Here is a 12964-nt window from a genome sequence, read left to right on the forward strand (position 1 = left end):
TATTAAGAAAATGTAAATGTCATATATTAAAGTACTTAATTTAACAAAAAGTTTGAATTATAGAGTTAACAACATATTGTAATTATTTTTTTTTAAAGTATTTAATCCAACAAATGTCACTTGGACATGATTTCAATTATTATCAATAAGCAATGTTACATTGCCAAATTTTCTATTCATGACAAGGGGCAAATCATGGCATTTGGCAAATGTACAATGGGAGAAACTAGGAAGATTCATATGGTATAGAAAAGAATTGCTTATCTTAAATTCTTGAGTGCAAGTTGGTGCACATCTCTTGCATCATTCCGGTGGCTGACAAGAGCAAACGAGCAACGAGGCAAGGCAAAGCACCTTGAGACCGCCTATTGGCACGATAAATGTAATTCTTGCCGCTCCGGAAAGAACCGGCTCCCATCCTTTTAGAGTAATGTCGGTGGCCCGACTCCCCGCTGAAGCTGACAACTGTGAGTTTAAGAGGGCTAAAGGGATGGCCTCGCCCATACTCGGATTCTCGGATGAGGATAAAGTTGGAACCGTCCAGCCCCACGACGATGTTCTAGTCGTCACACTCAGGATTGGGGGATATGACGTGAAGAGGGTGTTAGTCGATCAAGACAGTGTCGTGGAAGTAATGTACCCCGACCTATACAAGGGGCTGAAGCTGAGACCAAAAGACTTGACAGCATGCGACTCCTCTTTGGTAAGCTTTGAAGGGAAAACTGTTACTCTAAAAGGTCAGATTAGGCTGCCTATACAAACAGGCTCGAACATAGTGGAGGTGGACTTCATAGTGGTGGATGCGTATTCGCCCTACACCGCCATTGTAGCCAGACCTTGGCTTCATGCCCTAGGGGCTGTATCCTCAACCTTACACCAAAAGATGAAGTACCCGTCGGAGGGTCGAGTCAAAGAAGTGATAGGGGACCAAGCCATGGCCTGGCAATGCATGGTGTTCGCCATCTCAAGACGGCCGAGTGTCGAGCCCTCAACCTCTACCGAGAATGGCTTATAGCAATTAACAGCCCTAGCCCTGGGCTTAGGTGGTGGGGGACCAGTTGAGGAGGCGAGTTATGAGGATTTGGAAAAAGTTCTAGTGGGCTCCGATCCGGAAAGATTTTTTTAGATAGGCTCGGAACTGCCACCCCAAGAAAAGGAAGAGCTAATTGATTTCCTCAAAGAAATTGTGGACGTGTTTGCATGGGACACCTACAAGGCTCCGGGGGTCGATTCGAACTTCATATGCCATCATCTTAATGTTAGTCCGGCCATTACGCCTAAGAAACAACCTCCTCGGCGACTGTCGAAATAGCATGCTGATGCAGTGAGGGAGGAGGTGATGAAACTAAAGAAAGCAGGGGCTATCAAAGAAGTTTTCTATCCCGAGTGGCTAGCCAATACAGTTGTGGTGAAGAAGAAGAGTGGGAAATGGTGAGTCTACGTAGACTTCACAGACTTGAATAAGGCCTGCTCGAAGGATCTCTTTCCTATGCCTCGGATAGATCGATTGGTGGATTCAACCATGAGACACCCTCGAATGAGCTTCTTAGACGCCTTTCAAGGATACCATCAAATACTCCTGGCAGCTGACGACCAGGAAAAGACGGCTTTTGTCACCCCCATTGGAAATTACCACTATAAGGTGATGCCTTTTGGCTTGAAGAACGCCGGGTCCACCTACCAGAGGATGATGACCAGGATGTTTGAGCTGCAAATGGGTAAGAGCATCGAAGTCTATATAGACGACATGGTGGTAAAGAGTAAGTTGGTGTTCGAGCATTTGAAGGACCTCGGCGATATCTTTGGAATCCTGAGAAAATATAGGCTGCACCTGAACGCGTCTAAATGTTTGTTCGGAGTGGGATCAGGAAAATTCTTAAGTTATATTGTAACTCATAGAGGTATTGAAGTCAGCCCCAACCAGATTAGAGCTATCCATTGCATGCAGCCTCCTCGGAACCCCAAGGAGGTACAAAAGCTTACTGGCATAATTGCCACCTTGAACCATTTCATCTCCCATTCGGCGGATAGGTGTAGGCCTTTCTTTCTCTTATTAAACAAGTGGAAAGGGTTCAAGTGGATTGAAGAATGCGCATTGGCCTTCCAGCAACTCAAAGAGTATTTGCCTCGGCCACCAATCATGTCCAGTCCTGAAGTCGACAAGGTTTTATTCGCTTATATTGTTGTGGCCCCTCACGCAGTGAGCCTAGTGCTAATCCGAATGGACAACGGCATACAACGGCCCATCTACTACGTGTGTAAATTGTTGCATGAGGTTGAGATCTGTTACCTCCCCTTAGAAAAGGCCATCCTGGCGATCGTACAAGCCACGCGAAAGCTCCCCCACTATTTCCAGGTGCACACGGTTGTTGTATTAACCCAACTCCTACTCAGGTTAATACTCCGAAGTGCCGATTACACAGGGAGAATAGCTAAGTGGGGGACCATTCTTGGCGCCTTCGACATTAGGTACATGCCTCATAACGTTGTGAAGGGCCAAGTCCTCGCAGATTTGGTAGTTGAGTTTGTTGAACCCTCACCAGAAGAAGGGGGGGTACCAGGCACGAACCAAAAGTTGGCCAGCACAGTCTCTCAGCAAGGGCCCACCTGTTGGAAAGCATATGTTGATGGCGCAGCAAATCAAAGGGGTTTTGGGGTGGGGCTCGTCCTGATTTCCCCCGAGGGGATTACCATCGAGAAATCACTAAGGCTGGGTTTTTCGGCCATGAATAACGAGGTAGAATATGAGGCCCTGTTGGAAGGAATGTCTATGGTCGAGAAACTGGGCGGGAAATCCATAGATATGTTCTCAGACTCAAGACTTGTGGTAGGACAAGTAAATGGGGAATTGGAGGCGAAAGATGAAAGAATGCAAGAGTACCTGGTCCAAGCTAAACGCTTGCGGATGCGTTTTAACTATTTTAGCCTAATGTATGTATCTAGGAGTGGAAACACCCATGTCGATTCTCTTGCCACGCTAGCCACCTCCTCGGTGCAATGCTTACCTCGAGTCATACTCGTGGAAGATCTACACAGGCCCTCGGTGGTCAAGGCCGAGTTGATGCATGTTCACAGCGTCAGGGCAGGGCCTAATTGGATGGATCCTTTTATACTATTTTTAAAGGAGGATGTCTTACTCGAAGAGAAGAGCGAAGCCGACAAGATTAGAAGAAATGCTTCTTGATTCTGGCTATCCGAGAACTTGAAATTGTACAAGCGCTCATTTTCAGGACCGTACTTGCTATGCTTGCACCCTGATGCCATGGAGCTTATTCTAAAGGAGTTGCACGAAGGAATTTCTAGGAGCCATACAGGGGGCAGATCCTTGTCCCATAGAGCCATAACCCAAGGATATTGGTGGCCGAGCATGCAGAAAGAGGCGCACGAATACGTGAAGAAATGTGACCAATGCCAGAGGTTCACTCCAAATATACATCAACCGAGTGGGCCCCTCAATCCGATGTCCAGCCCTTGGCCATTTGCACAGTGCGGCCTGGATATCCTAAGACCATTTCCTAAAGCGGTGGGGAACAAGAGGTACCTTCTCGTCGGCACTGATTATTTCACAAAATGGGTCGCAGCCGAACCACTGGCAAACATTAGAGACGTAGATGCTAAGAAGTTTATTTGGAAGAACATCCTCACCAGGTTCGGAGTCCCTCACACCCTAATCTCGGAAAACGGTCTCCAGTTCGATAGTAAAGCTTTTAGGAGGTATTGTAGTGAGTTGGGAATTGCGAATAGATACTCCACACCGGCTTACCCACAGGAGAATGGGCAGGCCGAGGTCGTTAATAAAGTCATAGTAAATGGGCTGAAAAAGAGGTTAGATGATGTGAAAGGGAGATGGGTGGAAGAATTACCCTATGTCCTGTGGACGTACCGCACCACGTCGTGTAGATCCATAGGGGAGATCCCCTTTTCGATGACCTATGGAGCTGAAACTGTCATTCCTCTAAAAAAAAACTTCCCAACACTGAAGACCAGCACATTCCGTCCTAATGTCAACAACGGGCTGCTGGAAAAAAGCTTAGACCTCATCGAGGAAAGAAGGGAAAGGGTCATGGTCCAACTTGCCTACTACCAACACAAACTTAAGCAAGATTATGATACCAAGGTGAGACTAAGACCACTAGCACCTGGGGATTTGGTATTAAGAAAAGTGCGGGGCACTGCAAAGAATCCCGCGTGGGGAAAGTTCGGACCAAATTGGGAAGGGCCGTATCGTATCACCTCGGTGGCGGGCATAGGAGCCTACTTTTTAGAAGATTTAGATGAGCATGTAGTGCCACGTCCTTAGAATGTAAATAACTTGAAAAGGTACAATTATTAACGAAAGTTCGTACTCTTGGTATTACTCATTACACCGTTTTAACTAAGTGTTAAACAGAACCTAAGTCCTGCGTGGCTCCTCGAACCACAGGCTTAGGAGAAATTAATCACTGTGCTATTTTAACTAAGTGTTAAACAGGACCCAAGTCCTACGTGGCTCTTCGGACCACGGGCTTGGAGGAAATTAATCACTATACCAATTTAACTAAGTGTTAAACAGAACCCAAGTCCTGCGTGGCTCTTCGGACCACAGGCTTAGGGGAAATTAACCACTACGCCATTTTGTCTAAATGTTAAACAGAACTCAAGTCTTGCGTGGCTCTTCAGACCACAGGCTTGGGGGAAATTAATCACTACATCATTTTAACTAAGTGTTAAACAGAACCCAAGTCCTGCGTGGCTCCTCGGACCACAGGCTTGGGGGAAATTAATCACTGTGCCATTTTAATTAAGTGTTAAACAAAACCCAAGTCCTGCGTGGCTCTTCGGACCACAGGCTTTGGGGAAATTAATCACTACGTCATTTTAACTAAGTGTTAAACAGAACCTAAGTCCTGCGTGGCTCTTCGGACCACAGGTTTGGGGGAAATTAACCACTACGCCATTTTGTCTAAGTATTAAACAGAACCCAAGTCTTGCATGGCTCCTCAGACCACAGGTTTGGGAGAAATTAATCACTACGCCATTTTAACTAAGTGTTAAATAAAACCCAAGTCCTACATGACTCCTCGGACCACAGGCTTGGGAGAAATTAACCACTACGCCATTTTGTCTAAGTGTTAAACAGAACCCAAGTCCTGCGTGGCACCTCGGACCACAGGCTTGGGGGAAATTAGTTACTATCCTCTCATTCATACTTAGCCGTATTACTTAAACTATGAGTAATGGGTTATCCTCAGAGATCTAGTAACACAGTCAAAATTCATTCACAATGAAGACAAAAATGGAAGCAGTAAAATGAAGTTCAAAGAAGAAATTATATCATTCATTAAGCTCCGAGATGCGTCATCTTACAAACATTAACAAAGGCTAAGGAAATGAAAAACAAAACAAAACAACTACAAAAGAAGTCCTACACTATCGTCCTAAGCTTTATATTAGGTTGAGCTTTTTGCAGGGTCCTCAGCCTCAGGACGGTCAACTCTTGCTGTAGGTTTGGGTTTGGCTTCCTTGGCTTGCGCGACCACGTCCCTTATAGTGAGGGCGTCCTCAGGCAACTTGTCCTTGGCTAGTGGCTGTACCTCCTCGTTTCCCCCTTTCCCTTCAGGTATGATGGAATCGAGAACAGTGGTCGGGGCGGAAGGGGGCTCCTCAGGGGGATCCGAACCAGGAATCTCGCGAATATCTTCAGGGAAGAAGATATTCTCGATCCTCTTAAGGTCGGAGTCTGTAGGAATCGCTGCCCAGTCCAAGACTACTCCCCAAGACTCGGTGACGTAGTCCCTGCAGACCACAACCACCTCCTCAGTCAGCCTGGTTCAGTATCTGCCACTCCGCGCTCGTAGGAGGTTGCCATCGCAGCCTCAGCCGCCTCCCTGGCCAAACGAGCCGCCTCCTTTGCCTGCAGCAATTGCGCCTTGAGGCCCGAGACCATTTGTCTCTCGGTCGCAAGGTTTATCTCTGTTATGCAAAGCTACTGGCGCATATCCTCGATCTGCTTCATTGTGGTCTTCAGGCCCTCCTCGGCACTGTCCCGGGCCTTGAATTCCTCTTTGATCTCCTTGCTCAAGTGCTCTTTATCTAGCTTGAGAGCACCCGAAACCTTTTCTGCGGTAAGGCGTAAGGCAGGACTGAACCTCAGCATTCAGCTCTTCCCGAGAATTCTTTGCCCACTCCTCAGTGACGAAGACCTGTTGAGTGACCTGCACAGAAATAACGGAAAAATCATTAAAATGAGAATGAATGATAAACAAGCATGGAATAAAGAACCTGAACAAGGAAGAATCTTCGTTTTACCATGACAAGATCTCTCTTCAACGACATAAAGAGGTCCGATTTCCTGGTGGCTCGAAGCCCATCCATGTCACGAGGCAAGAGGAAGGGCTGCTGTAGGGCCTTGACCAAGTAGGATGCCTGTACCCACTGGGACTCCCAAAGAGTTACATCCCACGGGATAGGAGTGCCATCCAACTCTAGGCGAGGAGACCAGGTGCGCTGCTCCCTCCTGATAGCCGCCTCTTCTCGGCTATCAACGGACTTTGTCCTCTTGTCCTTTTGCTCTTTGCCTTTTTTCTGTTGCTTGACCTTCTAAGGGCTGACCTCACCTTCCTCCAATTCTTCCACTGGCCTCTTCTGCCTTAAATTGGAAATTGGTTGTAGCGCGGGGTCAGTGGAAGGAGGAGGAGGAGGAGGGAGTTTAGCTAGAACTTGCTCCTTAGGGGCATCCTTGGAGGATTGCCCATTATTCCTATTGGACATGGGCCCCCTCAGCCCAAACCTCAGCTTCAAATCCATATCCTCCTCTTCGATTTCTTGGCTCGTGTCAATCTGAGCAATTATTAGGCCAGAAAGGTGAGCCGTCGAGAACTGATCAAGATCCGAGCCGGAATCTGAAAGCTCTATTGGCCTTGTTGACACCTCGCCCTTCTCGGTGAAATGGAATTGATCAATTTCAGCCTCGAGAGATGAACGCGAGGAGTCAATTCCCTCTCCTGGAGCGGTTACCTTTTGGAGAACACGCTAAACGAGAGGTTGGACTGGTGGTAGGTCTCTCCGAGCAAGGAAGCCCGGTTTAGAGACATCAATACTGGCTAATCGGGGACTCCTAGCCTTTATTGCTTGACCCACGTCCACAAAAGTGCAAGAAAGGGGCTCGTAGTCCAAGACAAGGTAAGCGGCACGCAGTTACCTGTCCTCGCTCACAAAGATCTCGGACCTTAGGAGATAATTGAGAGCTTGGATGTTGACCAAACTTATCTTTGGAGTTGTGAGTTCTTTGTCTGCAAAATACCCAAAGCGAGGGTTATGTTAGTCCGAGAAGGTAAATAATCAAAACCGAAACCGAAATAAGTGAAAGGAAAGCTCAAAACTAAGATCCCCGCTGAGGGATCCGACCCTATAATGCCCCACCTGGTACCCCCACCCTAACTGCGCAGCGAAGACCATCGTGCCATGCTCCGGAGACAATCAAATGGTTGTCCTTTAAGCCTTTGTTAGACTTGGGAAGGCAGGATATCAGCCTCACCTCGTCGAACCTGGATTTCAGGTAATATGACTCATTGAGGCAATGGCACTCGTACAAGTGAACTACATCGTGCCATGAGAGGCCGAGGTTCATCTGTTCATTCAGAGCGTCTACGCACCTTAGGATCCAGAACATGTTAGCGGCGCACTGGTGGGGGCCTATGACCGCGCAAGTAATCCCTAGCTATCCTCCCCATGGGGACCGTCATTCCTCCTTCTATGAAAGCAATCATAGGAATGGCAACCTACCCTGTCTCTCTCTTGGTTATGATTTGGTCCGAGGAGCAATATTCTAGACCCACTCCCGGTAGGATATAGTATTTGGCCCTGAAACCTTCCATACCGGCCGGGGAATCTACCAGTTTCTGAAACTTACCCATCTTACTAACCCTAGGTGGCACAGAGAAGGTTTACTAATGGAAGGACGCCGAGAAGAACAACAGAGAAGAAAAGTAAAGGGATATGGGGAAATGAACACTTACAGGAACGCAGATTCTAAACTTCCCGAGCTTTCAAAGAATCCGCTGGAAATCCTCATGGAAGTGGCTATGGACTTTTGAGTGTTTTACGAGAGGAAATGCTGAAGTGCTCTGGAACGCTTGATTGTCTTTTTCTAAAAAGAGGAAGTAATTCCCCTCAGAAACCTTATATAGCAAGGGGAAACTGAACAGGGTTACTCCCGCCCAAAGAATTGGGGGAATATCTACCGTTGATTGAATGACCCACCGTTGGATACGGGGGACATAAAGCCGCCTGGTACAATTAATAGCGCCTCGTGAGCTACGAAATGCCAGAGGCAATAATGAAGCACGTGAGGCCGTACCCCCACACGCGTGAGTCAAGAAATTGTTATAATTTACTCAATAAGTATCAAAATCCCACCTTTTCTCCTCAGATAAAGAGGGAAAAACCGGAATTTTGAGGGGCTTTTGTAGGGGCAAAGGCCCACAGGCCCAAAATCATACAATGGGCCTTGGGCCCCATACTAGATGGTCAACCATGTTCGAGGAGAGGACGTGGATACCAAAAGGGGTCCCAGTCCAATTCTCATAAGCCTAAAGTCACTTAAAGAGCAGTCCGAAGAGAAATGTCTCCTCGGGCGTGACAAGTAGGGCTCAACATGCGCTCTGCCTACCAAAGGGATCCACCCCAATGAACACTTGTAGCAAGGACAAGTCTTACAGACCCGTGGCAAAGAAGGAAACAAAAGATGCCTAAGGAGAGGCTACAGCTGCCACATTAAATGCGTTGCAGCTACTTTTCTGGCCGCATTAATGTGGAGAAGACCTGTGAATAGTGCTGCCTTGGCTACCACAACTTATAGAAAGGTGGAGGGGGTGTCCAATGGGACAAGCACTCAAGTGGGAATCCGAATAATCAACAAGTGTAAGGCCGTGATGGTTTCAAGGAGGCTATATAAGAAAGGGAGCCCTCACGAGAAAAAGGGACTAAAAATTGAAAGGAAGAACCTAAAAACATCTACCTCATCCCCTCGGACGGAGAATATTTGGACGTTAACATGATCTTCTTGTGTACGAGTGTTGTGTAGCCCAACCTTAGTCTCTATTTACTTTGCTAAGGTTCGGTTCTGTAACCCACTCTCTACAAATTCATTATATTAGGGTCCTTTGGACCAAGACTCCATACTTATTGGGCTTTGGCCCCAAACTGAGTCCCTACAATAGGTATGGCTTAGGTATGTTTTTCTTACAATAAGTGGGGTAAAGTGATTTAAATCTAAATTTTCTCCCTAAAAACTAGGAGATGCCACTAAGACAGATTCATAGATTGAATCTAATTCCATCTTTATGTTGTGCCTTCATGTAGAACCAAACTATTAAAGTTGGAGTTTTTTCTTATTTTAATAAACCATGCATTTACTCTGTTTATCTATAATAATAAAAACTGTGCATTTACTCAAAAAAATTGCAGTATCAAATGCATGTACTCAATATTAAGTCATTAAAATTAGGTATTAAAAAAAAAACATCATTAAATTTAGAATACTGGTAAATGTCATTATTAAGTATTCGTAAGACAAGCTGATTTTTGTCAAGTATTGAATGCTTAGGTTTGAATTAATAACAAAAAAAAAATGTTCAAGCTTGTCTTGAACATAAACCAAGCTTGTTTGAGCTTGAGCTCATCAAAAAGTTCAAAAGCTTGAGCTTGGCTTGATTCATTAATCAAGTTGATCTCAAGTTTAAACTCAAGCTCTTGAACTCGATATCCAAAACAAGTACGTTATCAAACTCATTTAGTTTGGAGGACTATAGGTCTAAACTTCCAATTAATTAAACGTTTAGTAAAATAAAGTTTTTTTTTTCAAGCTCATATCAAGCTTATTACTAAGCTTATGAAATAACCTAAGCTTGGCTTGTATTTTATCAAACACTATTGTTCATCACAAATCTATTCGTGAACAATATTTTATGGAGCCCTATTGGTCACAATCTTGTTCAGGCTCAAACTTGACTTGTTTATAAACAAACAAAAATAAATGAATTTTTTTATATAATTAAGTTGTTTATGAATGACTTGATTTATTTACACCCTAAATTTCTCACAAAGCAAATGAGAAAAATCTTGTCTTGTTTTGTGTCACTCACAAGGGACACAAAACATTGTGCTCTTCCCACTAAAACCCAAACAAAACCCCACTCCCCTCTTTTGAGGTTTGAAAAAATTAACATTCCCCCCCCCCCCCCCATTTGTTTATATTAGTAATGAAATATTCTAAATTTTTATAAGAATCATTTTACAAAAGTTTAACTATTGTTAGTAAAAAAAAAAAAAAACCTATAAATTTAGAATAAAAATGTAAAATTTATCGTAAAGGAAATAAACTCAGAAAATAAATTTAGAATAAAACTGTCTGAATTTTATATATATAACGATAGTTAACTAGGAAAAGAAAACTGTTGGTGCAAAAAGAAAATAAATAGATAAATATATAAGTTGTTATCCGGAAAATATTTAAAAAAAAATTTAGGAGAGTTTATTTTCATTGATTTTATTGGCTTAAAAAAAGTCGTATAACTATTTCTAGATGCAATTTTATAGTCATAAACAGCGATACCTTACAAAAATTGAAATATTAAAATACATACATATATATATATATATATATATAGAGAGAGAGAGAGAGAGAGAGAGAGAGAGAGAACATTCTGTTCGCATTTCACTGGTCAATGAAATAAATCTGTCACAAACAATCCTTCTCCCTAAAACCCAATTTCACAAAAATCCAAAAGCCCAGCTTCCACACACAACTGAGAACCAAATCCTTCAACCTCTAACTGCTAGAGATACCACTAGTGTAGTAAAAAAGGCGGAGCCACCGTTTGACGAAGTGTAGAAAAACATACAAAGAATAACTTTGTAAGATTGTTTTTGTGGTTTCTTTTTATAAGATTTGTTGGTGTGGATCTGATTTATTGTAATGATGGATGATTCAAGAGATATCGACGTTTGCTATGAAATATAATTACTCATTTTTCTTCGTAACTGTTTGTTGTTTTTCCTATATGCCAACTTAAAGAGGGTAGAAGAGGGGTGTGGGAAGTGGAAGATGTGAAAGAAAAAAAGAGAAATTTAGAATCTTTAGACCTGTGACGTTTTAGGAAAAAATGCTGTTGTGGAGCCCTTTTAATGGAGGGCATAACTGCGTAAATCTCATGCTTTACGCCACATCCGGACACAAAATAAAGAGAAAGGTGAAAGGGCGACCCACTAAAGAGAAAGGTGAATGGGCGATCTGGTTTGATTGTTTATACTTTATATCGAAAATCCTGACCATAATATATAGTATCATCTGAGGGTCATTCTACGGCACACAAATTCATGATCATAATCTCTTTAATATTGTTAAAGGTAAGGATCAAACAATAAAACCTAGTTTCATTGCATTATTTTGTACATGATACTTTCTGTCTCTGTCAACACTATCTTTCATGTGTTTTTCTGACACAATACTCTTAAAAGCATCTCCTATAGATGCTTCAAACCCAATTTTGGAAAGCAACCCCACAAAAAATCAACTCCAACAACTTCTTTAAAATCCAAAAGTATCCAAATTTTTGTTTTAGGGTTGCTACAGTAGAATGACCCTTCTAAATGTTATTAAAATGGGGCCATGTTTTTAGGAGCAGCACCAACAATCTCACAACAAAATCAGTTAGTAAGTTTTTTATTACTTCCAAATGTTTACTACTAAAATAACTTGTTTTTGAGATGCCATAAGAGCAATACAGAATTGCAAAATCCACCTTTCCCTTAATTTCCCATTTAATAGCTATGATGAGAAACTAATTAATCCTACCTTGATGGAAAATTTTAACCCAAGGAGGAATGCCAAATCTAGCATCTCTGCTCCTAGTATCAATCAACACATTTGAAAAAAAAGAAGTTCATTTTCTTGAGAATAAGTATGAACGGACACAAATTGACTCCTACATCACACTTTTCTTTACTAAATTGTGCAAATTTATAATTTATCCATTTATAGTTTGACTGAAATTTAAGTTGCACTATTTGGTAGATTTACTACTGTTTTTCCATTGATTTTTTTTTCTTTTTTTGTCCACCACTTAGATGAAGAATCAAGGTTCATTCCCAACTTAACAAAAGATTGATAGCCTTATTTATTTTTTTTTTTCCACTCTAAATAGTTTATATTTTCTTCAATTCTATTTAAAATGCATAAAAAACATAATAATTTCAGATAAAGATAAAGCAAACCACCTTACTCAGATGCAAAAATAAACGAAAAATTTCTTAGAAAAAAAAAAAAATTTTGGGGCATTTTAATATTAAATAATTAAAATGAATAAATGTTACAACATAAATGTAAAGTGTGGGAATAAACATGGAAGATGAGGAGTTGTGAAAATGTTTAATCCCACATTGAAAATGAGAGAGACTATTTTATTCTTTTTAAGTGTGGTGATTAATGGGCTAACATGAATTGTCTCAGATATTGGGCTAGATACGTGCGCAAGGGGGAGGTGAAGAGTGGAGGTATCAAAAATGGAAATAAATCAGCCCCTTGGACCCTCTTACTTGACAGCCCATTCAACCCAACATAACAAGTAAATTTAGCCATGTAAATTTTTTCTTATATGATGAAAGTGTATTTTTTAGTTAAATAGCCACATAACTGAATCTTAAGAGGGGAACTTAAGAAACAGTACCTAAGCATTGTACCTAATTCTTACCCCTATGTGATAAATGGTGAGTAGCAAAAAAAATATATATATATATATATATATATAGTAGTGGGTTCATGTGAGAGTAACAAACAATTTGTCTAGAATCTATAGATGACATTTCATTTATAGATCTTCTTCTTCTTCTAAAAAAAAAAAAAAAAAATCTATAGATGACATTCTATTTAGATAAAACTTATTCCTAAACTTAGGGTATTTGCAATAGTTTGTGTAAAAATTCA

At 42.2% G+C, this 12964-nt stretch overlaps 1 protein-coding gene across 1 annotated transcript; it reads left to right on the forward strand.

The window, feature by feature from the left end:
• The first annotated feature begins 430 nt into the window (after positions 1–430).
• Positions 431–1015, forward strand: LOC115993051. Its single transcript, XM_031117327.1, has one exon. It carries the CDS (start codon positions 431–433, stop codon positions 1013–1015), a length of 585 nt encoding a protein of 194 aa, XP_030973187.1.
• The last annotated feature ends 11949 nt before the right edge of the window (positions 1016–12964 follow it).

This window comes from Quercus lobata, chromosome 1 (genome assembly GCF_001633185.2).
Source record: "Quercus lobata isolate SW786 chromosome 1, ValleyOak3.0 Primary Assembly, whole genome shotgun sequence".
Lineage (NCBI taxonomy): Eukaryota > Viridiplantae > Streptophyta > Magnoliopsida > Fagales > Fagaceae > Quercus > Quercus lobata.